At 36.9% G+C, this 27,434-nt stretch overlaps 1 protein-coding gene and 1 long non-coding RNA gene across 2 annotated transcripts; one reads left to right on the forward strand and one right to left on the reverse strand.

Annotated features, from left to right (window-relative positions):
- Window positions 1-5,386: 5,386 nt before the first annotated feature.
- Window positions 5,387-8,496, reverse strand: LOC107892959 (CRIB domain-containing protein RIC5). The gene is made up of 5 exons (XM_016817972.2): window positions 8,310-8,496; window positions 7,559-7,728; window positions 7,335-7,432; window positions 6,718-6,796; window positions 5,387-6,039 (listed from the first exon to the last, which is right to left on the reverse strand). Exons 2-5 carry the CDS (start codon window positions 7,602-7,604, stop codon window positions 5,693-5,695), a joined length of 570 nt encoding a protein of 189 aa, XP_016673461.1. The 5' UTR covers window positions 7,605-7,728; window positions 8,310-8,496; the 3' UTR covers window positions 5,387-5,692.
- Window positions 8,497-9,784: 1,288 nt separating this feature from the next.
- Window positions 9,785-23,169, forward strand: LOC107892958 (uncharacterized). Its single transcript, XR_001682675.1, has 3 exons — window positions 9,785-9,966; window positions 10,492-10,576; window positions 22,969-23,169. It is a non-coding gene; the product is annotated as an uncharacterized lncRNA (long non-coding RNA).
- The last annotated feature ends 4,265 nt before the right edge of the window (window positions 23,170-27,434 follow it).

A 27,434-nucleotide genomic window follows, 5' to 3' on the forward strand; every position in this document is an offset into this window, starting at 1 on the left:
TCTAGCACTTGACACCACTGCCATATTTCATTATATGAGGCGTCCAACCCATTATGCATCTTCTCCAACACCTTTTGCTTAGCGGTCCAAGCCTTGTGGTAAGAGGGCGTGTACCCCATTTGGCTACAGATATTGGCAATTAACACCGGCACTGAAGTCCTGGGATTTGCTTTTACCGTGGGCAGTATCAAGCTAGCTAACATAGCTGAATCCATCTTGGGATGATCTTGTGAAACACCTATAAATGGAGTACATTAAATAATGCAACATTACATAATAAAAGTATTATTCAGATACCATCAATACTGTACCTGCAGCACATGTATGTGGACCTTTGTACTTTTTTATCTCCCACAACCCTGTCCTTTTCCTTAACGATGCGTAGATTTTCCATGAACATGTGTCGTCTTGCACCGCACACTTCGCCTCAAACTTATCAGATTTGGATTTAACGACGTGGTAGTTAACGTCATTTTTGATGCTATGTTGTTTCAAAGCACCAATAAAGCTATCCTTGCTGGTAAACTGATTACCCACTTCAAATTCACCCGAATCTAGCCCTGAACTTGTACGATCACGCAACCGGTGTGGTAGATCTGGAAACTTTAACGCATTATCTGCAGACAGATCGACATTATGCATGTGGGCTGGAGGTGAGTATGCTCTGAATCGTGGATTTTTTTCTTCATCTGATATCCTTTCAGCATCTTTAGGTTCTGTTGGAATAGGCTCCGGTTCAGAAAATAAGCCGACTTCTGCACCATCGGGCCCGGCCTCTCGAGGTGGATCCACTTCGGCGTCATCTTCTAACCCACAATCATCGACAACATACGAGGTCCCCTCACCGGTTGATGTCGTAGGGAGTACATCATCCCTTCTTCTGGGGATTTCATAACGTCCCTAATTGAATGTAGATTGCCAACCACTAGAACTTGATGTCGTTCCCTAGTACGTATTTCCAGCATCAAACATCGAGCCACCGACGTACATGTCCCATCCACCGACAGAGTGTCTTGCGGGGGATGTGGGTTCAACACTGCTACCAAACATGGGTTGTTCCGTGTTTTATAACCCGCTAACCGAATGTCAGCCAGGGGTCGTGTATACATCTCGAGCACCGGTCGCAAGTACATCACTTGGCGATGTAAATTGTACATATAACTCAATATAAGGTGCTCCACTAGCAATATGAGTTTGCACCATTGCCTCCGAGCTACGAGCACCTTTTATGTCGAACAAGTCATATGTCACTGGATCAACAGAAGAGCAGAATCGATACGTAATAGACAGAACTTTCATTAGCGTCATTTCGAAAATTTTACGCCTAATTCTTTTACGAAGTTCTGTCAAATCTATGTTCTGGTTAAAAACCAGTCGCACCGTATTCTCTGACAAAAAAAAACACCATTCTCGGTGTGGCAAACCTCACCATCGTAGTAAATAACAGCACTAATACATTCACTCATATTTGAAACTCTAACCTTGTTAGCCTCTCTAAATTGTTTCTGCTGTGACTTATGCATTCTGAAAACATTTTCTACCTAATTTATAGCCTCAGCCCAAACATGCTACTGTAGCAAAAGCGTGTCCACGAGGGCGCGCTTTCACAAATTCTTCTCAATTAGCATCCTGCTAGAAGCGATTTTATACTATTTGCTCAGAAACGTCAAAAAAAATTATTTTTTTCTATGACCTACTGTAGCAAAAGCGCGTCCACGAGGGCGCGATTTCAACAAATTCTTTTCAAATAACATCCTGCTAGAAGCGATTTTATACTATTTTCTCAGAAACGTCAACTCGAAATTATTTCTTCCAAGACCTAAAAACCCTAAAAAGCCTGAACCCTAAACCCTAAAAGCCAAAAAAACCTAACATGGGAAAAACGGCAAAATCGCGTCCCCCGAACGCGCTACGTGGCATGAAATCGCAGCTGCCTCAGAGCGCTTTGATGACATGGCAGCAAATCGCGTCCTAGAGGGAGCGATTTTTTGCCATGTCAGCAAAGCGCGCTAACGTGGCCGCGATTTGCTGGTGCGTCCCCTGACATCGCGTTGACGTGGACGCGATTTGCCGAAAAATAAATCATTCCGGTAAATAATTAAATAATGGACCCATTTCGGTAATTTTAAAAAAAAGGACTTTTATTGGTAACGAAACGAAATGAGGTGAAAAACGCTAGTTTGAGAAATCTCACCTCACTCGTGTTATCCAAACACCAACCAATGCTTCAATGAGGTGAGTTTTTGCTTTGAAAGTTGTGAAACATAGTATCCAAAAGGACTTTAAATAGAGGTGAATAAGATTTGATTCGGAAAAAAATTTAAATCATTTAAGTTATTCATTTTTTCAAATCAACTTAAATAAGTAATTTGATTTTTTGAGTTTGAGTCAAGTTAAATTTTATAACTCAAAAATTTTAAATAATAGAATGGTGTAAATAACCCTTTAATTCTTATCAATTTTGAAAATAAGCAAATTGGTCATTCTTAACAAAAATTTTAAAAAATCAAAATAACTTTCAAAATTTCAAGATATTTGTAAAAAATTCCAAATTTTCATAAAAAAACTAATTAAAATTATAAAGATTCAAACAAAATTCTAAAAAAGTATATAAAAAATTGAATTTAAAAAATAAAAATTCCAAAATAATAATTTTAAAGAGTTTAACAAATAATTGTCAAGTTTATCATATTAAAGCTTCATTTTGTCCTATTTTTGAAAAATTATTAGGTAGAGATCATTCATATCGTACCAGTCATGATCCTGAATCAATAATATAAGTGAGTTGGTAAGATTTTTAATGACATGTAAAAGATATACTTATGTGGCATTACATTATTGGCTAGAGACCATGGCGTAAAAAGGGTCTACCTAATAATTTCTCCTTATTTTACTTTAAAATTTTTTTCAAATTTATGTGTTTTAACTTGAGATTAGTTATATTGTAACAAAATTTTAAATTGACATGTTTAATTTATTTAGTTTAATTCAAATGATTTCACTCGATTCGACTCGATTTTCCTTTAAAAGTTAAGAGCAGTGAAATATTACAACTCAACAAGCAAAACTAGACAAATACTAACAGTTAAATGAAGGTAAAGAAGACCATCCCTGTGGAGAATGAGCATCAACGAGGATGGAGGTTTGTTAACCTAACCTTCAAGCTCCAATTCATCCCTGTAACATTTCACCAGCCAATCAACAACTTTTACACATTTCTTCTTCAAGCAATCAAAGTTGTCCAAAATAGGGTCAATCTTCCATTTTCTATTGGAAGGGTACTTTTTAAGTTCCTCTACTATCATCGAAGAATCGGATTCCACATTTTGAAAGTTTTTCTGTAAGCAAACTATAGCCCTTCTTTCAATGCAAGGGCCTCTACAAACAATGCACCATCCACAAAAACATGCTTCCCTCTTTCACCATTCACGTCCTGAGAAGCATTCCTTGCCACAATCTCAATAGCCCATCTTTCACTAGACCTCTTGTATGCACCATCATAGTGTATCTTGACCTATCCTTCCTAAGGTGGAAACCAACTTACATGATCCGCAATAGCAACCTTAGTTGCTCGATCCTTGCTTAATCACTTTCTGTTTTATATTCAGAACTGAAAGCACTGAAAGAAAGACAAATTACATAGTAGATACCGCATATATATCATGTAAAATACTCCTAACAGATACCGATGGCTTGTCCAAAACTTGGAGTACTCAATAATCGAAAACCTTGTTCAACTTGGCCATATGATCTGCCGCCTGATTCGAGAGCCGGTTAACATGTGCCAGATCAACCTCCTATTGCAGCTTCAACAACTCAACAATATGTTCACTAGCCTTAGACCTCCTCCAGCTATATCACCATTATTAACTGAATCACCACCTCACTATCGCATTCCACCCATACCCCATGCCAGTCGGAGCCCATCCACACGCGCCAGAGCTCAGCTTGGGTCACCCAGCATATCCCTAAATCTCAATAGTAGCCAGCTACCCATTGCCCATCATGATTCCTAATGACTCCCCCCTTTGCTGCATATTCTGACACTGAATGTACAGAGCCATCCGAATTAACAGTCACCTAGCCTTCTGCTGGAGATTCCCAAGCAACACGACGCACATAAAAGACTAGTGAAGAGTCCTCATAGCCTAGGAGCGTCGAATGTGAGATGCCCAAGCCCAGCTATGCCCAAGAATGGTATCAATGTTCCAAAGTGAATGACGAAAAATATAATTATACCGATTCTTCCACAGCTTCCAACAAACAATACCAAAGGGAGTCCTCCACTCCACCTCTGAAGAAATAAGATCCTGATCCTTGCTGATATTAAACAGTAACCAAGACTCAAAATGTGAATTAAAAAAAAAAACTATCTTATCAGCGGGCACTAGTTTAGACCACACCGACCTGGCTACCATGCAGTTCCGAATAACATGAGAGATATCTTCATCAGGGAAACCACAATGCTGACAGCCAACGTCCAATGCTAACCCTCTCTTGACCCTTTCATTATTGGTGAGAAACCGATCACGCAAGACTAGCCAAAGGAAATTTCTAACCCTTTGCGGCACTTTCAACTTCCAAACTAGATCCCACAGGGACCCCACTTGGATTTTGAGAGATGGTAATATGTGTCACAAATAGAAAAGTCCATTATTAGCTCCCGGTTGGGCGGAGGAATGGCTCTGTAGAATGCACTCCACATCCAATAGACTCACTACTGGACCATAGCCAATTTCCTAGTGGATCAACCATCTCACAGACAAATACATCACTGTTCTTAGGCACATCTCTAGTACGGAAAATGAGCGTGTCAATCTCTGAGACCCAATTATCCTTCCAAAACCGTACCTATCAACCATCACCACCACCCAAATAAGATTCTCTTTTAAAGAACCCCAAACCTTGGCAAGCGATCTCTACATATAAGAACTGTTCAAACACCAAATATTATCCAGGCAACCAAACCAACTTTATATTTACTTTTGAGTACTCTAACCCAGAGGGCATCAGGATTATTAATAATATTGAACCCAATCTTAAGGAGAAAGGACTCATTTTGTCTAACTGCAACTCCAAATAGTTTCAAATCTGTCTTCTTGAAAATAAATTCACACATGCATTTCCATATATACCAGTAGACCATGACTACTTCAATCCTATCCTCATCTTGTAGCTCATTGCTAGACCGTAAATCCAAGAGCCATTTTCTAAAATGCACCACCTTATTCTTCTCAACCCTTAAATCATGACATCCTTGGATTATTTTTTTTTTCAGCAATTGCTTTGCTATTGAAATTGATTACTATATATATTGCAAGAAGATGATTTTAATATATATAGTAGGATAGAACTTACATCTATAGTTTACAGACATAACAAATTATTTTAATTAAAATAATTATAATTTTAGATTTTAATTAACCCTTAAGTTGAGTGCCAAGGATTCACCTTCATGTACACGAATCGATTCCCTAGAAATAAATCCAAAAGCTTACACAGTTCAATCACAAAAGTATATCAACAGAAAAGAAGTTTTGTAGTTGAGAAGTTCTTTAAAAACCATGCAAGCTAAAGCTACAAGTAAAACAAGTTTGAGACATCAATAATAGATGAAGAAGAAATTTTTCATGGGGATTACAGTTTGACGCAGTTGTAATCTATTATGGCCTCTTTAAGCTTCCACCTTCTTTTAACATTCAACCTCGTTGACTGAGGGCAAGAGATCCGGAGCTTTCGATGTCGACGTTGGCGATGATGTCCCCGATCCGCCCGATGATCCCCTTGATTTCTTTTTCCGAGGTTTTTTTGGGACTTCAGTTGCGTCTTGGCAAGATGATTCGCTGTCCCGAATCGAGTTCTTGGTCCTCTGTACTTCTTGACCAGGGCATTCTGCCGTCGAATTGTTTGCCAAACGATTTTGCTTGGACTTCTTGCTAGCTTTAGGAGAACCTTTAGGAGAGTCAGTTTCGACCGCTGGCTTCCGATGTTTCTTCCTTTGCTTCTCATTACCATTAGGTGGCAATGAGTTTGGATTTCCTGCATGAATGAAAATAATTTTAAAATTTTTTATTTTTTATTATTTCTATTTATCTTTAAAAGGTCACATCCAATTCATATAAATTTTGAACCTCGGTATTTGTAATTCTTGTCTTTATTATTATTAGTTGTAATCTAGTCATGCTAAACTTGGACAGTGAAAAATTTGAGTTTGAAATGTGACTCGAGTTTGATCGAATACTATTATAAAAATTTGAGTTTAGCTTGAAATCAAATTAAACTATTCAAGCTCCTTTCGATTTAAACTCATTTACATTATTTATATACTCGAGCTTATTCTTATACAATTTAAAAAATTAAAATAACAATTTAAGATTTGGGTTTTAAGTGTATGTATATAAAGGGTAAAGTAGTAAATTAGCATTAAAATTTATTATAAATAAAAAAATTATCAAGCTTACAAGTTGCTCGAATCAAGTATTAACATATCGGATAATGATCAAATCAAACTCGAATAATTTAATAGTATAAATATTTGATTTATTTTTTATGAGAAAAAAAAAGAGATTTTATATATAAGATTTAAAAATAAACACCTTACTTTGTGGTTGATGAAATAGAATCTTATCAAATCTTGGATTTTGGATTCCTTTGACTTGTGTGTTTAAAAGTGAATGATTATTAATATTGTGGTTTAAAAGTAAAAAGGGAACAAACCTGATGCTGAAGGATTCACTTCTAGATTGCCATTTAAAGCATCTGCCGAGAATTTTGGAGCAGAAGTAAACTCATTCATCTGCAAGGATTTTATAAAAAATAAGTATTTTAAACAAGTTATTTACCGAAGTAAGTAATTAGATTGAATAAAATGATTACAAATATTAAAAATTGATTAAAGTATCAAACTTATACCCATATGTTGGACTACATGTTGGTATTAATTAAAATGGATTGTAACACGTTACATTACAATTTTTTATTAAAATGAAAATTAAATTATTTTATACTAATTTAGGGTAGAAATAATACATATAACTTAATACAATCAATATCGATACAATATTAACAATCATATATATAATCATTATTTTTTGTGGTATTCTAAAATTAGAGATTAGTATTCTCACACGCATAATAGGGACATAATCACATTACATACGCACACGTTACATTTAAAGGGAGTTGTCCAAATAAAAGCTTACCACTTACACCTCATTAACTCAAACCCGAGTAAATTTTATAAGTCAACATCCCTCCACTTTCAGACCAATTACGAAACTTTTATAACCATTATTTAAATCTGTGCTAAATAAGGGAAAATTTTGACATCATACCCAAGAAGGCTTGGTGGCAGAAGGACCATCCATACCAATATGGGCAACATGCTTTACATCTGTAGGAGGTCCTATTTGCATTTCTGGTTTTTTATCTACTGCAAAAATTGTCAAAATAATATTTAAGGGAAAAAATGTAGGTAGAATGATATAATATAATTGGTAAAAAAAATATTTTCATAAGAAAAAAGGGTTATGAAAGAAAACTTAATTTGGGTACTCACCAAACATATGGGTAAAGTATTTTAAGCTTTTCAAAAGACCATTCATTTTGCTTGTCAGTAATGGTGGATCCTTTTGCAATACAAATATGAAATCTTCCTTCCCAAGGTAGAAGAAGAGGCTTGTTTTCTCCCAAGCGACGGAAAAGGAAATCAAGAATTTATTCTAAAGTCTATTTTTGGCACGTCACATATAAAAAAAAACATAAATTGCAATTAAAAATAATATATATATTATGTTAGAATTGGTATAAATATAACTACATACAAGGAAAACTGCAAAAGCTGATCACGAAAGAGCTTTTACTTCCTATTCAAAATTTTTGAATCTCTATCATGAATACCAACATCTTGTTAAATTAGATAGATATTGTCGATGAAAATGGAATGTTGATTTCGAAGTTTTGTCTAGCTCATTCGCCTTTAAAATGAAAATGTTCATTTTTTTAATCTTTTAAAAGGTATAAAATTATAAGATTATTAATTTTAACTTTTATCAGTAAGTGTAGCTTAATCCTAATTCCAAAAAGAAAAAAAATCTGGACTTGTCTTTTTGAGGATGAGATGGAACATGTACTTCCTATTTGAAAACAAGCATTTGGTTAAAGAAATAAAAAGAAATTGTGGGTAAAAATCAATTTATGAAATAGAAATTGAACTTAATGGATTCATATAATTAGATGAAAGTAAGTTATGTTTTATAAATAAAATAAAATTCCAAGGACATTAAAGACAAATAAATTAGAAACAAAACCTCTAAATTGAAACAAAAATGATTCCATGTGTTGGAGAAAAATGAAGCGTGATTGAGAGAAATCAAAATTTGATGAGTATGGAACAAAAAGAAAGAAAAGGTCCAACTTCTTCAATTCTTGATTGTAGCTTGTCAAGGAATTTCAATTTTATTCATTGCATCAATCAAGAACGGAGAAGTTGACCGAATTTTGTGTTGGAAAAAGGTTAAAGCTGAATAAGACAGCGCATTGGCTATTTTTATGTTTATATTTATAGCTCTTTTCTTAATATATGGTTGGAGGGGGAAACGGTTAAAGAATGAATGGCAAATTGGTAATGCAAATATCTACATATCGTAATCTAATGAATGATTATTACACATTTTTAATTGAGTGGTTCTTGTTTTTTGGGTTCAAAGTTAGGTTTCGAAGGGAATATTATATATGGTATGGAATCTGTGTTGGAGGATCACAATGGTTTGATTTTAATCCTCAATTTTCTTATCCGGTCAACCAACTACTTAATTCTATGGTCATTCTACACATACTACTCTAACTTATCGTAATACTACCACTAGCATCATGTAAACATAGCTTGTTATATACTATTTGTCATCCTTAAGGTTGTATTACTTTCATCACTTCTTTTTCGCTCTCTTACATAAAAAGTTCATTACTATGTTTCATTTCCATAATTCATATAATATCTTTAAAGATATTATTGATTCTTTAATTCAACAATGATTTTATTATCTATAAGTAAAGTTATATCATGTATAAGTCATATATCTTACGTATCAACCTTTTGCTTACTCTTTTTAAATGCTTTGATTTTCAATGCATTAAGGTATACAAGTTATACACACAAACACACACACACACACACACATATATATGTATAGTCATTTACTTACTCAAGAATAAGATAAATCACATGTTGATAAAGTGATACAACAAGGAGGGAGTAGGGAGGAGGATGTGGTGATGTTGATGGAGACCGGTTCACCTAGTCGGGGTGGAAAGGTGGGGATTACAAAGAGCGGAGGTAGAGAAAGTCTAAAGGTTGAGTGCTAAGGGTAGATTGACAAAGTCCAGGCCTATATGCTACAGAATCGGTGTCACATCCCAAAAATCGGGTTAGTAGAAATGGGCATTAGATTGTGAGCTCGAGAGAAAAATCAGTTTTGGTGTCATAGGAATTAAAATAGGATAAAATAAACAATTCGTTAATAATATAAATAATAATTAAATAAAATAATAATGGTATTAATAATTGGAGCATTAGTAAAAATTAATAGAGAATAATTTGGAATAGTGCTTAAGATAGAGGTTAAATGTGTAAATTAAGATTAGTTGTTAAATAGGGAGTTATTAGAACAAGGGAGAAATAAGAGAGGACTTCGAGAGTAAATAGACTAATTTTAAAAAATTTAGTTGGCTATAAAAGCCACTTGCCTTCCCAATTTCTCTCCATACTTTTTCATTTTAAAAATTTGTTAGATCTAAATTGAAAAATTTTCTCAAAAAAATTTCTGCATTTTTATATTTTCTTGGCATCCAAACACTCTCTATTCTTTCAATTTTGCAAGAAAATCATTCTTTCTTCTCCAAGTTCTCACCTAAACTTAGCTCGTTTTTGCTCAGTGGTGCAAATTCATAGAGGTTTTCGAACTAAAGGTAAACCTATTATTTTCTTATGTATTAAATTTTTATTAGGTGTTTTTAATTTGAATTTTTATAGATCTAAGCAAGAAAATTAAAAATCCATGGTTTTAAAACTATCTTTTGCATAAAAATGGTGAATCTTATTTTAAAGAGCTAAGAGATGTTTTTAAAATGATTTTTTAGTATATTTTGACAAGATTAAGAGGTTTACAAATTCAATTTATCAAAATCTTTAAGTAATTGCATGAATTAAATGGTTTTCTTTTGAGAATGAGGATGAACGATGGTTTTTTGAGAAAAGTAGTGTCCAGTAAAATTGAGTTGAATTATTGGCTTAGATCTATAATTAGGCACAAGTTAGAGGGTTAGGAGGTAGAAATTAAGGACTTAATTAAGATAAAAAGAAGAAATTAATCGTAATAGATTGTACGAAATAAGTCGAATAAGTATGTGTGAGTGGAGAGCCGATGTATGAACACAAAGAGATAAGTTAGATTGTTTTTGAATGCTTAGTAATATGTATATTTTTGTGTGAAGCTGAAAATGTTGGTGGGAACCTCAACAAACTGGGATAAATGCAAGTACAAAGTTGTCTAGTTCGATGAGCCGTGGTGAGCTACAGGTGAGTGCATTTGTATGTCGTATTTTAGCATGAATTACGAGATCTAGAGAGTCAAAGTGAAGCTTGCGAACCCCCACTTATGATATGCAAATTCTTACAATTTTGTTTGAATTGTTGGGTATCCATGTTGTGCAAATTTAAAGGTGTGTGTATATATATAATATATATACATCTAGGGGTTTTGTTATTTATAATATGAGATTTGGTGTTATATATATAATAATATATATCTGTGTATGGGTGTTATATACATAATATATATTAACGTGCATGGGTGTTATATGTATAAAATATTTGCGTGGGTCTGTATATACATATTACATATATATGCGTGGTTTCGCTATACATAATATATGTATGGGTTTTATTATATAATATATATATGCAGTTATAGGTTTTGCATTATCTAATATATATAAATGTATATGAGATTTTTAATGTATGCTACATGTAATGTGACAAAGGTCACTAAATAGGTATGTATATATATGTAATATATATTCGTATATGATTATGTAGTACTTGCGAATGGACATAAAAATAAATAATATAATGCAGACTTTTATAACATACGAATGCTATTGATAGTGCACATTTATGCATGCATGAAACCAGAAGTGAAGTATGAGTTTTATGATATGACAAGTTCTGATTAGTGCAAAATTATATTATTGTGAAATGCTAAGTGCGAGCTCAATAGTAGTCCGAGCCCATTTATATTGTGTAATAAAATGTGATTAATTAGATATGTTGGCAATGTGAACACTTGAAACCATTGGATATCATTGGCATGCCATAGGATTGTGAGTACTCATGTAACACCCCGAACCCGAGACCGACACCGGAGTCGAACACGAGGTGTTAACAGACTTTAAACCCCTTATAAAAATATTTCTCAGACACTGCCAATCTGCGTACTAGTCGCTTTAAAAATTATATCTTGAGTTTCACAACTCGAAAATCAGTTTTGTGATTTTTCCCTGAAACTAGACTCATATGCCCATCTACATATTTTTTCTAGAATTTTTGGTCGGGCCAATTAGTACAGTTTATTAGTCAAAGTCTCCCATGTTACAGGGATCGACTACCCTGACCTTTGCGCATTACGACTTGGATATCTCCTTGTACAGGGCTCCAATACTGATGCCGTTTGTTTCTATAGAAACTAGACTCAGAGAGGAATCTATCCATATATGGTATGACTCCTAATTATCTCTGGTTAATTTGTAATGAATTTCCAAAGTCGGAACAGGAAATCCAGAAACCGTTCTGGCCCTGTCTCACGAGAACCTGAATATCTCTTAACATACTATCCGTATGATTGTTTCGTTACTTTCCTATGAAAGTAGATTCATCAAGGTTTGTTTACATAATTTATTCACTATTTAATTCCCTTCCTACTATTTTTAGTGATTTTCCAAATCTACATCACTGCTGCTGTCAGCATCTGCCTTTAAGGTAGACTTTACCTATTTCATGGTTTCCATGATTCAACTAGCCCTTTTTGCATAAATAGCACAATTTATGAAAGTGATTAACCATCCCCATGGCCAATCCTTGTCAAGCATATCCACACCAAATGATTATAACAATATACTCAAACACATATAAGCCATTTTCGCATGGCTATCCAAAATTTATACAAGTCCAAAGGGTCCACGACCCACAACAAACGGGTAGTCCTATACATGCCATTTCGAAGTTCAACCAAAATTGTACCAAAAGGGGCTTTGATAGTGTGGGCGACTTTGACCTCAAGATCCCGAGTCCGATAGCTAGAGAACCAAATCTATAAAACAGAGGAGCAATGAAACGGAGTAAGCAATTTATGCTTAGTAAGTTTTGAGCAAGGAATTCCAGCACAACAAAAGTATAGCATTCATATAGCTAAACGGATAATTTCATATGCACAAATTTACGATATCGTACTTGCTTCACATTATCAACCCTTATGTACATACACAAAAGATCAACTCAGCCAAAGGCCGGTAGCTCGTTTATCAACTGAGCGAATACTTATTTGTAAGGGCTCAACTAAATTCAAGCACATACGAAACATACCTCAATGTTGGGATGTTTCGAGAATATTAACTGGAATTTTACAGCAAGTTCATTCATTCCCAAATCACGTACCTTTGGAATTTAACCGGATATAGCTCCTCGTTCAAATGCCTTCGGGACATAGCCCGGTTATAGTAATTCGCACAAATGCCTTCGGGACTTAACCCGGATTTAGTAACTCGCACAAATGCCTTCGGGACTTAACCCGGATTTAGTAACTCGCACAAATGCCTTCGGGCTTAGCCCGGAATTAGTATCTCGCACAAATGCCTTCGGGCTTAGCCCGGAATTAGTATCTCGCACAAATGCCTTCGGATCTTAGTCCGGATATGGTCACTTAGCACAAAGCCTTCGGGACTTAGCCCGGACATCATTCAAATAACCATGCACATTTAACAATAAATCATAGCACATTCGTGTTTCATTTTCGTTAGCAAAACTCAAACACAAGACACTTATCATTCTTGTGATTTCGGCTCAATAGCCACACACAAAGAGCATGATTTTGATTTGCTTAAAACATGATCTAATCAAATCTTAATTTAAGCTCTCTTACTCAAGAACTTACCTCGGGTGTTGTCGAACGATTCCGATAGCTATTCGACCACTTTTTCCTTCCCTTTATCGGATTTAGTTCCCCTTTGCTCTTGAGCTTAATTAAACAAATAAATTGATTTAATCATTTGAGCATCGAAAAGAGGAACACAAGGCACTTAGCCTATATTTATACATTAGACATTAAAGTCACATATGTACGGAATCATGAATCAAACTCAACATTTTAGCTAATTTTTTTCCCTTGGCCGAATATGCATGTCTATTTTGGGGCCGATTTCAACACTTAATACATTCTACAAGTATGGTCACTTGTATTGACTAAACACCCTTTTGTTTCAAGTTCAAAACTTGGCTAATACACACATATACACATTAGTAAAGCATCCTCTCCCTTTCCATCAATTTAACACATGCATTGCTCATTAACATGCAAAAGTTATATTCGGCCTTAGCACACAACTTGCTAGCCGATTCTTCTCCATTTAGCAACCAATGCACATATGTGCTCACTCAAAAATGCTAAAAAGGAGGTTCAAGAATCATCAAGCCACCATCACATGCATCATTAACAAGCTTCATATTTAGCATGCAATGGCATTAACACAAACTCTACCTAGGCCGAATCTTAACTCATCCTCATGCCTCATCACCACAACATCAAACATCAACCAAGAATGATGCATCCATGGCCGAGTGTCATTTCCATCACATAGCAAGATTTAGACCATGGGCTAGGTAGAACTCAAGCTAACAACTAAAACATGCATGCATCTCATGGAACATCATCAAACATACCTTAGCCTAGCTACATGCATGGCCGAACCTCTTCAAACTTTCTTCTTCCTTCCTCCTTAAAATTTTTGGCCAAGGATGAACCAAAGGATGAGCATTTTTTTTTCTTTGTTTTTTTTTCTTTCTAGTTTCGGCTAAATGAAGATGAGAAAGGATGAACAAAAATTTTCTCCTTTCTTTTCTTTAGCTCACGGCAATGGGGGGGGAAACAACTACACACATTTTTTTTTGTATTCATCATACTCCTTTTCATTATTTTATGCCCATGCCCCTTATTTTATTTTTTTCCTACATACCTCACTAGGCCAACATGTTCCCAACATGTTTCCACCCATAGCATGGCCAACCACTAGCTCAAATTTTGGGTAATTTGACATGCAAACCCATCATTTTCACAACATGCATTAATAGACCATTTTAAATTAGCCTATCATATTTTCACCATGTCTCATATCAATCCCTATTTAATAATTTCTCATGCAGTTGGCAAAATTGGAGAATGAAACTTCCACATACTCATGTACACACATAATAAGCATAGAATATGGAAATCAATTATTTTTATGACTCGGTTTTGTGGTCCCGAAACCACTTCCCGACTAGGGTCAATTTTGGGCTGTCACAACTCTCCCCCACTTAAGAAATTTTCGTCCCCGAAAATCTTACCGGTAAATAGGTTTGGGTATCGTTCTTTCATCGAGCTCTCGATTTCCCAAGTAGCTTCCTCGATCCCGTGTTTGAGCCATAACACCTTCACTAACGGAACCCTTTTGTTTCGCAACTCCTTCACTTCACGAGCTAGGATACGCATCGGCTCTTCTTCATAACTCATATCGGCTTGAATTTCAACCTCTGATGGGCTAATTATGTGCAATGGATCAGATCGATAGCGTCGAAGCATCGAAACATGAAAGACGTCGTGAATCTTTTCAAGCTCAGGGGGCAAAATCAATCTATACGCAACCGGACCGACTCGTTCGGAGATTTCGTACGGCCCAATGAATCTCGGGCTCAACTTGTCCTTACGGCCAAACCTGAGTACCTTTTTCCAAGGCGAAACTTTAAGGAACACTTTATCTCCCACCTGATATTCAATGTCCTTTCGTTTCAAATCCGCATACGATTTTTTTTTGACGATCTGTGGCTGCTTTCAGACTTTCACGGATTACCTTTACTTTCTGTTCGGCATCCTTAATCAAATCAACTCCGAAAATTTTACTTTCACCGAGCTCGGTCCAAAACAATGGTGTACGGCATTTACGACCGTACAAAGCCTCGTAAGGTGCCATCTTAATACTTGATTGAAAACTATTATTGTAAGCGAATTCAATCAAAGGTAAATACTGTTCCCATGAACCACTGAACTCGAGGATGCAACATCTCAATATATCCTCAAGTATCTGAATTATCCGCTCAGATTGACCATCGGTTTGGGGATGAAAAGCAGTGCTAAAATGCAGCTTGGTACCCAAAGCTTCTTGCAATTTTCTCCAAAATCGCGAGGTGAATCTCGGATCTCTATCCGACACGATAGAAATAGGTACCCCGTGTAATCTCACAATCTGAGAAACGTACAATTCAACTAGTCTATCCAATGAAAAATCCATACACACGGGGATAAAGTGAGCCGACTTAGTCAGTCTATCGACAACAACCCAAATCGCATCCTTCTTACTTGTTGACAATGGCAGTCCGGACACAAAGTCCATTGTGACTCGATCCCATTCCCATTTGGGTATCATGATCGGCTGAAGTAATCCTGAAGGCACTTGATGTTCCGCTTTCACTTGTTGACATATTAAACATCTCGAAACAAGGTCGGAGATGTCTCGTTTCATACCATGCCACCAAACCAACGTTTCAAATCGTTGTACATTTTCGTACTCCGACCATGCCACCAAAACCAACGTTTCAAATCGTTGTACATTTTCGTACTCCCCGGGTGACTTGACATTCGGCTACAATGGGCTTCGTTCAGAATCATCGAAATGAGTTCCAAACTCCTTGGAACACACAAACGACTTCTGAACCTCAAACAATCATCATCAACTTTCTGGGCTTCACGAATTTGATGAATCAATAATGGTTTGGCTTTTAATTCAGCAACTAACACATTGTCAGGTAGAACAAACAAATGCACATTCATTGCTCGTAAAGCAACCAATGACTTCCGGCTTAAGGCGTCCGCAACCACATTAGCCTTTCCCGGGTGGTAATCAATGACAAGCTCGTAATCTTTCAACAACTCAAGCCAACGTCTTTGTCGCAGATTTAAGTCTCTTTGAGTCATCAAATATTTGAGACTTTTGTGATCCGAAAATACATGGCACTTTTCACCAAATAAGTAATGTCGCCATATTTTTAAAGCAAATACGATGGCAGCTAGTTCAAGATCATGGGTCGGATAATTTTTCTCATGTGGCTTTAATTGTCTCGACGCATAGGCCACAACTCGACCTTCTTGCATCAATACGCAACCCAACCCAAGTAGGGATGCGTCACTATAAATGACAAACTCTTTGCCTGATTCGGGTTGCACTAAAATTGGAGCTTCAGTCAAATAAGTTTTTAGTTGATCAAAACTTTTCTGACATTTCTCCGTCCATTCGAACTTAACATCCTTTTGAAGTAGCTTCGTCATTGGTGTGGCTATCATCGAGAAACCTTTGACAAATCGTCGGTAATAACCGGCGAGTCCCAGGAAGCTCCGAACTTCGGTAATATTTCTTGGAGGCTTCCAGTTAAGTATGGCTGAAATTTTGCTCGGGTCAGCTCGAATACCCGATGCGGATACCACATGACCCAAGAAGCTAACCTCTCTTAACCAGAACTCACACTTACTGAACTTAGCATATAACTGCTTATCCCGCAAAATTTTCAACACCAGTCTCAGGTGTTCAGCATGTTCGGTCTCATCTCTTGAATAGACCAAGATGTCATCAATGAACACAACTATGAACCGATCCAAATATGGTCTGAAGATCCGATTCATCAAATCCATAAATACCGCAGGGGCATTAGTGAGCCCAAATGGCATCACTAAGAACTCGTAGTGACCATATCTCGTCCTGAAGGCAGTTTTGGGTATGTCCGAATCTCGAATTCGCAACTGATAATAGCCCGATCTCAAATCTATTTTTGAGAACACTGAGGCTCCCTTCAGTTGGTCGAACAAATCATCGATACGCGGCAACGGATATATGTTCTTTATCGTCACTTTATTCAGTTGACGATGGTCAATGCACAACCTCATGGTTCCGTCCTTCTTTTTCACGAACAATACTGGTGCACCCCAAGGTGAGAAACTTGGTCGAGCAAAACCTCTATTCGTCAATTCTTGCAACTGAGCTTTCAACTCTTTTAACTCGGTTGGTGCCATACGATACGGAGCTATCGAAATCGGCGTAGTCCCAGGTACAAGCTCAATACCAAACTCTACCTCCCGAACAGGTGGTAAACCCGGTAATTCTTCAGGAAAAACATCCGGGTATTCACAAACCACCGGCACAGATTCGGGTTTCTTTTCTAATTCTTTGTCATCCAGTACATATGCAAGGTATGCTTCGCACCCTTTTCTTACATATTTCTGGGCCAACATTGCTGATATTACAGCTGGCATCCCCTCCAAGTCCGTAGACTCAACTCGGATTACTTCGTTATTTGCGCACCTCAAATCAATAGCCTTGCTTTTGCAGTTCACAACCGCATCATGCGCGGTCAACCAATCCAAACCAAGAATAACATCAAATTCATCAAACGGCAAAAGCATCAAGTCCACCGGAAAACAGGAACCTCGAATTTCTAAGGGACATTTCTTACACACTTTGTCGACCAGCACGTAACGACCCAAGGGATTTGACACCCGAATTACGAACTCAGTAGACTCAATGGGTAAAGTCTTACTGGATGCTAAGGTTTCACATATGTAAGAATGAGTAGAACCGGGGTCAATCAAAGCAATTACATTAGTATCCAAGAGAGTAAAAGTACTGGTAATAACATCAGGCGAAGAAGCATCCTCGCGGGCACGTATAGCATAAGCTCTAGCAGGTGCACGAGCCTCGGATCTAGTCGTAGCATCTCTAGATCCTCTCTGACCACCACCAGCATTGCCCGTATTTTCAGATGGTCTACCTCGAGCAGTGGTAGCACCCGGTTTCCCACTCTGATTTACATTCTGTTCAGACAACCTCGGGCAATCTTTAATGAAGTGGTCAACTGATCCGCACTTGTAACAGGAGCGGTCAGGGAATCTACAACTCCCCGAATGCCATTTACCGCAATATCGACATTTCGTTCTGTCTCGACGTTCATCCCCAACACTGGCGACCGAAGTGCCTCGTGTACCCACAGGGGGTCGATCACGATCTCGTCTAAAAAGGCCCGAAGTGCCTCTCGACCAGCCCACATCATCTCGAAATTTCTTCGATACCTGTTGAAGAGACTTTCCCGAGGATCTTTTACGAAACTCTCCAGTTCCCTCATCAACTTTTTGTTTTTCTTTTCTAAGCTCTTCGGCTTTACAAGCTCGCTCGACAAGTACTACGAACTCTCGTATTTCAAGAACGCCAACGAACATTTTTATATCTTCATTCAGCCCATCCTCGAAGCGTTTACACATAATAGCCTCGGACGAAACACATTCCCGAGCGTATCTACTAAGTCTAATAAATTTTCGCTCGTAATCAGTAACTGACATAGAATCTTGCTTAAGCTCAAGAAATTCCTTCCGTTTTTGATCAACAAATCTCTGACTGATATACTTTTTCCGAAACTCAGTTTGGAAAAACTCCCAAGTTACTTGCTCTCGGGGCACAACAGAAGTCAGAGTACTCCACCAATAGTAGGCAGAATCACGTAGCAAGGAGATAGTACACTTTAGGCATTCATCGGGTGTACAAGATAGCTCATCGAGTACCCGGATAGTGTTGTCCAACCAAAATTCAGCTTGCTCGGCATCGTCGCTATCCGTAGCCTTAAATTCAGTAGCCCCATGTTTTCGGATTCTGTCAACTGGGGGCTTATTTGACCTTATTTGGTCAGTTACCGGAGGTATTGTAGGTGCGGGGTGGTATTAGTTGGGAATGGAGGTTGTGGGACAGCCGTATTAGTTCGAATGTATTGGTTGAACCAATCATTCATCACGCTATAGAAAGCTTGTCTAGCTTCATCATTCGGGTTACTAGCATTAGGTTGAGAGCCCGCCGGCGCTGTCCCTTGTGCGGGAGCAAGCGCTACACTCTCAAGATCATCAGCTACCTCTCGGTCGGGATCAGGATCCATTACTATAAATAAACACATTTACAATTGTCTGAAATCACCACACTATCAAGTAATCACATAAAATGGCATGTATAGCTAGACCCAACGCATTACGGTAGTCCTAGAATCGACTAAACCGTAGCTCTGATACCAATCAAATGTAACACCCCGAACCCGAGACCGACACCGGAGTCGAACACGAGGTGTTAACAGACTTTAAACCCCTTATAAAAATATTTCTCAGACACTGCCAATCTGCGTACTAATCGCTTTAAAAATCATATCTTGAGTTTCACAACTCGAAAATCAGTTTCGTGATTTTTCCCTGAAACTAGACTCATATGCCCATCTACATATTTTTTTCTAGAATTTTTGGTCGGGCCAATTAGTACAGTTTATTAGTCAAAGTCTCCAATGTTACAGGGATCGACTACCCTGACCTTTGCGCATTACGACTTGGATATCTCCTCGTACAGGGCTCCAATACTGATACCGTTTGTTTCTATAGAAACTAGACTCAGAGAGGAATCTATCCATATATGGTATGACTCCTAATTATCTCTGGTTAATTTGTAATGAATTTCCAAAGTCGGAACAGGAAATCCAGAAACCGTTCTGGCACTGTCTCATGAGAACCTGAATATCTCTTAACATACTATCCGTATGATTGTTTCGTTACTTTCCTATGAAAGTAGATTCATCAAGGTTTGTTTACATAATTTATTCACTATTTAATTCCCTTCCTACTATTTTTAGTGATTTTCCAAATCTACATCACTGCTGCTGTCAGCATCTGCCTTTAAGGTAGACTTTACCTATTTCATGGTTTCCATGATTCAACTAGCCCTTTTTGCATAAATAGCACAATTTATGAAAGTGATTAACCATCCCCATGGCCAATCCTTGTCAAGCATATTCACACCAAATGATTATAACAATATACTCAAACACATATAAGCCATTTTCGCATGGCTATCCAAAATTTATACAAGTCCAAAGGGTCCACGACCCACAACAAACGGGTAGTCCTATACATGCCATTTCGAAGTTCAACCCAAATTGTACCAAAAGGGGGCTTTGATAGTGTGGGCGACTTTGACCTCAAGATCCCGAGTCCGATAGCTGGAGAACCAAATCTATAAAACAGAGGAGCAATGAAACGGAGTAAGCAATTTATGCTTAGTAAGTTTTGAGCAAGGAATTCCAGCACAACAAAAGTATAGCATTCATATAGCTAAACGGATAATTTCATATGCACAAATTTACGATATCGTACTTGCTTCACATTATCAACCCTTATGTACATACACAAAAGATCAACTCAGCCAAAGGCCGGTAGCTCGTTTATCAACTGAGCGAATACTTATTTGTAAGGGCCCAACTAAATTCAAGCACATACGAAACATACCTCAATGTTGGGATGTTTCGAGAGTATTAACTGGAATTTTACAGCAAGTTCATTCATTCCCAAATCATGTACCTTCGGAATTTAACCGGATATAACTCCTCGTTCAAATGCCTTCGGGACATAGCCCGATTATAGTAATTCGCACAAATGCCTTCGGGACTTAACCCGGATTTAGTAACTCGCACAAATGCCTTCGGGACTTAACCCGGATTTAGTAACTCGCACAAATGCCTTCGAGCTTAGCCCGGAATTAGTATCTCGCACAAATGCCTTCGGGCTTAGCCCGGAATTAGTATCTCGCACAAATGCCTTCGGATCTTAGTCCGGATATGGTCACTTAGCACAAAGCCTTCGGGACTTAGCCCGGACATCATTCAAATAACCATGCACATTTAACAATAAATCATAGCACATTCGTGTTTCATTTTCGTTAGCAAAACTCAAACACAAGACACTTATCATTCTTGTGATTTCGGCTCAATAGCCACACACAAAGAGCATGATTTTGATTTGTTTAAAACATGATCTAATCAAATCTTAATTTAAGCTCTCTTACTCAAGAACTTACCTCGGGTGTTGTCGAACGATTCCGATAGCTATTCGACCACTTTTTCCTTCCCTTTATCGGATTTAGTTCCCCTTTGCTCTTGAGCTTAATTAAACAAATAAATTGATTTAATCATTTGAGCATCGAAAAGAGGAACACAAGGCACTTAGCCCATATTTATACATTAGACATTAAAGTCACATATGTACGGAATCATGAATCAAACTCAACATTTTAGCTAATTTTTTTCCCTTGGCCGAATATGCATGTCTATTTTGGGGCCGATTTCAACACTTAATACATTCTACAAGTATGGTCACTTGTATTGACTAAACACCCTTTTGTTTCAAGTTCAAAACTTGGCTAATACACACATATACACACACTAGTAAAGCATCCTCTCCCTTTCCATCAATTTAACACATGCATTGCTCATTAACATGCAAAAGTTATATTCGGCCTTAGCACACAACTTGCTAGCCGATTCTTCTCCATTTAGCAACCAATGCACATATGTGCTCACTCAAAAATGCTAAAAAGGAGGTTCAAGAATCATCAAGCCACCATCACATGCATCATTAACAAGCTTCATATTTAGCATGCAATGGCATTAACACAAACTCTACCTAGGCCGAATCTTAACTTATCCTCATGCCTCATCACCACAACATCAAACATCAACCAAGAATGATGCATCCATGGCCGAGTGTCATTTCCATCACATAGCAAGATTTAGACCATGGGCTAGGTAGAACTCAAGCTAACAACTAAAACATGCATGCATCTCATGGAACATCATCAAACATACCTTAGCCTAGCTACATGCATGGCCGAACCTCTTCAACCTTTCTTCATCCTTCCTCCTTAAAATTTTTGGCCAAGGATGAACCAAAGGATGAGCATTTTTTTTCTTTGTTTTTTTTCTTTCTAGTTTCGGCTAAATGAAGATGAGAAAGGATGAACAAAAATTTTCTCCTTTCTTTTCTTTAGCTCACGGCAATGGGGGGGGAAACAACTACACACATTTTTTTTTGTATTCATCATACTCCTTTTCATTATTTTATGCCCATGCCCCTTATTTTATTTTTTTCCTACATACCTCACTAGGCCAACATGTTCCCAACATGTTTCCACCCATAGCATGGCCAACCACTAGCTCAAATTTTGGGTAATTTGACATGCAAACCCATCATTTTCACAACATGCATTAATAGACCATTTTAAATTAGCCTATCATATTTTCACCATGTCTCATATCAATCCTTATTTAATAATTTCTCATGCAATTGGCAAAATTGGAGAATGAAACTTCCACATACTCATGTACACACATAATAAGCATAGAATATGGAAATCAATTATTTTTATGACTCGATTTTGTGGTCCCGAAACCACTTCCCGACTAGGGTCAATTTTGGGCTGTCACAACTCACCCTTTTTATTATGTGTTAGGCAATGTGGTCTGGAGATAGCATTGGAGAGATAAGGGAATGTCGAGCATAGCTCCATTCATTGTAGATAGAATACAACTTTATGAGTTATTTGGTGTGTTTCAGAGATTCGTTTATCCAATGAGTATATAATTTGACTATGTTTCATATTCACGAATTACCAATATATCACTGTGCTGAGCATGTAATTTGTGTTATATGTGAATTGTTAAATTATGTTTAAATCCAAACATGCCTGATGTGTATATTTGTGTTGTATGCATGTGTACTCATTGAGCTTCTCCAAGCTCACACTCTTTATTTTACCTTGTAGATAAATAGTTTGTGGGTTAGCGAGGAGGGTGGCAAATTAGTGATCCATCACAAGGCATGTTTTTTAGAGTATGTGTGTTGAGCTTTTAAACTCCGAAGTGAAGGCAATGTGGGTCGTTCCAAGGGTTTAGTACTAGAATTAGACTTAGACATTTTAAATAAAATTTTCAACGGGTTGTAATGGACATTATGGACTGTTTGTTTTTAGGGGATTTTTTAATGTTATAATTGCTTGCTTGATTGCTTATCTAGATGACTTCAATTACTTATTTAATGTGATGATAATTAAATGAACTAACAAATTTTTACAGCTAAGGTGACACACGGCTGTGTGATGTACCTGTGTGTAATACACGGCTGTGTGGCAACCTGTGTGCCAGACCTATGAACCTGAAAAACCATCAAAATCAAGCTATGTCAAACCTTATTCTTGCATACCAAGACACACCTTTCCAACCTATTTCCACATGCATATAAACACTTGTAAAGACACCTAAACCATGCCAAGTTCAATCATCCTAAGCCTAACCAATATGCCTTCATTTGGAACCACAACTCACATACCAAAATAATCAAAACCAATCCTATACTTTTATATCACAAGATTATACCAAATGGTTTGCATTTAAGCTCAAAAACTATACATTAACTCATGTCAAAACTTACCATTATTCTTCTCATTCAACCATATTCATTTGTACCATAATTCAAACACCTTTCTAAAGTTTATATCAAGCGATCAATTAGCATAACAAGAACATAAACACACCGAGGTCTAAAACATGATCGCATATAAGCGATTACAAAACATAAACATCATTTCATCAATCTAACCAATACCAAATATAATACACAATCAAAGCATATACAAATTTCACCTATTAGATGACAAGTTCCACACCATATTTGAATTTTCATACCAAACCATGAACTAGTTCATTATTAATTAAAGCATATATTCATCACACAAGTAGAGAACATACCACTTGTAATAAATACTTAAAACATATACAAGATACTCCTATTACATGCCACATATCCAAAAATTAAATGTTTCCAAAATCTACCAAAAAGAATCTAGATAGTGTGATATTCGCATTGATTGAGTTGCCTGATTTCGCAAAATGTTATCTACAATGAAACATGAAATGAAACGAGTAAGCTTTAACAGGCTTAGTAACTTCACTGGTTAAAAGGATAAAACTTACCGAATAAATGTAATAAATCAATTAATAACAATGTTAATAGACATTGTTCCTGCCAACCACAATCAATCAATGGTGAGTTATACAAATATACAAGTTGCATAATCAGTTCAATCAATATCAAGTCACGATATACTATTGGAAATAAAGAAAATATTTATACAATTCAATATGCAAGTCATTTAACCATTTTAAATCTACCCAATGAACGATGTAATAGATATGGATACGTGGTTATCCATCGAAACACACCAAAACGCTCCAACAATCCAAACCAACCAAGAACATGCCTTGGCACCAAGTGCCTAGCTCGTAGGCTAACAGCCCTCCATAACACACCTCAGCACCAAGTGCTAAGCCCGAAGGCTTTACATCCACCCTCGGTAACATGCCAGAATCACTGTAAATATAACACGATAGTTCACAAAAAATGCTGGACTCTGGTATATTTAGTGGACAAGAATAAATCGAAAATCATCATCTCATCTCAAGTCAGACTTGTACAACGCGCGATATAACCTATTGGCATTCCAATTGCATCCTATCTTATGTTCATCTAGGCTCAATACAGGTAATCGTATAACATTTTAAAATTCAATTCATTTTCTCACCTTGTACCAATTTATTATAATTCAATTACATGTATACAAGACTCAGGTGTGTTTTGGTGCAGGATGGGAAGGTGATAGTATAACACCCTTAACCCCTATCCATCACCGGGACAGAGTTACGGAGCATTAATGGAGTTTACAGATCAAATATACTTAATTCATATCATTTACTATTCATATCCGAAATCAATCATATTGTCCCTTAAATGGGCCCTACCCTTGAGGCCCAAAATATGCATTTAAAATAAGTCGGGACTAAATTGGGAACCCAGAGAATTTTTCACAAAATTCTAATTTTTTTCCTAGGTGCAAGGGACATACGCCCGTGTGGCCAAGCCGTGTGGCTCACACGGCCAAGAGACACGCCCGTGTCCTAGGCCGTGTGGGCATTCAAAATAGGGGTACACGGTCGTGTCCTAGCCTATGTCTAATTTAGGTTACTTACTAACTTGGGTCACATGGCCAAGCCACACGCCTTTGTGCTAGGCCGTGTGAACAATTTAATTTTCATTAATAAGGTGCAGGGATCACATGGCCAAGACACACGCCCGTGTGCTAGGCATTATGTCACACGCGACTGAGACACACGTTCGTGTCTCTGCCCGTGTGAAAAATCCTGAGTATTCTGTTTCTCAATTTTTAAGATGCAGGGGACACACGACCAAGACACACGCCCATGTGCTAGGACGTATGTCACACACGGCTGAGACATACGCCTGTGTCTCTGCCCGTGTGGATGAAAATAGGCCCTTTCCAAGGCTACATTTCTCACCCAATTTATCTTCCATCAACACTTGAATACATTTACCAACCAATTTAAGACATTAAAACCAAGCTAAAATTAAGTCTTTTACATGACATATTATCACATATATTCAAATGTTCAAATGTTCAAGCTTACCAAATTGGCCACATGAATATATAAGTATATTTTACCAATTCATGCAACCCTTAATATACTTATGTAGCTTCTACCATTCAACCATTTCAATGTATATCAAGCATGATAAGTACTTATATAATTACAACAAAATATGTTTAACACTAGCCATTCCAATGGCTAGTTACAACCAAAACATTATTATGCCAACACTGGCTAAAAAACCTATACATGTCATTACAACTTAAATTAGTTTTCTACTTATACAAAAATAAGCCGAGGGATAGTGTGATGATGCTTCGACTAGCTTCCAACCTTTACGAGCTTTCGAGTACTATAAAACAAAGGAAATAAAACAGAGTAAGCAATTAATGCTTAGTAAGTTCGTATAACAAAAAGTTAACTTACCATTCAATTCAATTTAAGATAAGCTCATAAAATACATCCAAAGCAATTTAGCCAATAGCCTAAACACATATTCTCATCAAACTTGTTAGTCATGTAACTCACATGAATTCCAAGAAACAAGGATGAGCTCGTCATGTTACAATCATATACATGCATTTCAAATACGTTTCCATGATATTTCATCTCAAGTTCAGATTATCCCATGTCGGGACTTTGCCCATTGAATTTATCTGAAATATCAATAGATACATAGGTAGTACACTCGGAGTGTAAAAAATTGTAATTCGTCAATTCATTTTCAAGAGTGCTCATACAAGTACATAAACGGGAAGACTCTCTCGAGCCATATAATAGGAAGCTTATATGAGCTGTATAACGGGAAGTTTATCTGGGCCTTATAACATGAAGCTCATAAAAGCCATAATCAGAAAGCTCATGCGAACCTAAAACAGGTAGCTCTGAAGAACCATTAACGAGAAGCTTCGAATAGCCATATATCGGGAAGTTCAAGTGAGCTATATCAGGAAGCTCACAAAGAGCCTTTAATCGGAAAGCGCATGAAGAGCCATATAACGGGACGCTCATAAGAGCTGCGGTGTGTCCGCAACACATGCATACATACAGGATCACAACTAATCGGGATGCTCCGAAGAGCTATTAATGGGAAGCTCGCAAGAACCATATAACTGGAAGCTCGAGAGAGCTAATAACGGACGCTCTTTCAAGCTGTGGTGTGTCCGCAACATATGTAGGACCATAACCAATATAGGAAATCCTATATCCATCGAATATCATTTATCCAAACATGACTTATTATTTATCGGGTATTATCGGATAGATGATCAATTTTCATACATGTCAATTATACAATACACATACAAAAATATTCAATTTAAAACATTTAAATTTACAATTTAGTTACATGAATTTACCTCGACAATGTTCGTGTTTGTAGGGTATTAATCCGATACTTTTTGGTTTCCTTGATCCAATTCTGAACTAGGTCTATCTGGATCTATACGAGTAAATTTAACTCAATTTAATAAAATTCACATTCAATTCCATTGAATTCACATCTTAGGCAAAATTACCATTTTGCCCTTATATTTTTGATTAATTACGATTTCATCCCTAGACTCGAAAAATAAAATTCATGCAATTTAATCCTTATTCTAAGCCTAGCTGATTTTTACAAATAACATTTACAGCCCATGTATTTCAAAAAAATAAGAATTTTCCATAAATTTTACATATTTTCCAATTTAGTCCCTAAATCATAATTTCATCAAAATTCACTTTACAAAAGTTGTTTACCTATCAACAACCTTTCATTTTCTACCATAAATTTCGTAATTCATGCATA

The sequence above is a fragment of the Gossypium hirsutum genome, chromosome D09, assembly GCF_007990345.1.
Source record: "Gossypium hirsutum isolate 1008001.06 chromosome D09, Gossypium_hirsutum_v2.1, whole genome shotgun sequence".
Classification (NCBI taxonomy): domain Eukaryota; kingdom Viridiplantae; phylum Streptophyta; class Magnoliopsida; order Malvales; family Malvaceae; genus Gossypium; species Gossypium hirsutum.

Coding starts and splice junctions, on each gene's coding strand:
- LOC107892959 (XM_016817972.2), bottom strand. CDS start 7,604: ATGAATGGTCTTTTGAAAAGCTTAAAATACTTTACCCATATGTTTG. Junction 7,433..7,558: donor ATACTTTACCCATATGTTTG/GTGAGTACCCAA, acceptor CAATTTTTGCAG/TAGATAAAAAACCAGAAATG. Junction 6,797..7,334: donor CTGCCACCAAGCCTTCTTGG/GTATGATGTCAA, acceptor AAATCCTTGCAG/ATGAATGAGTTTACTTCTGC.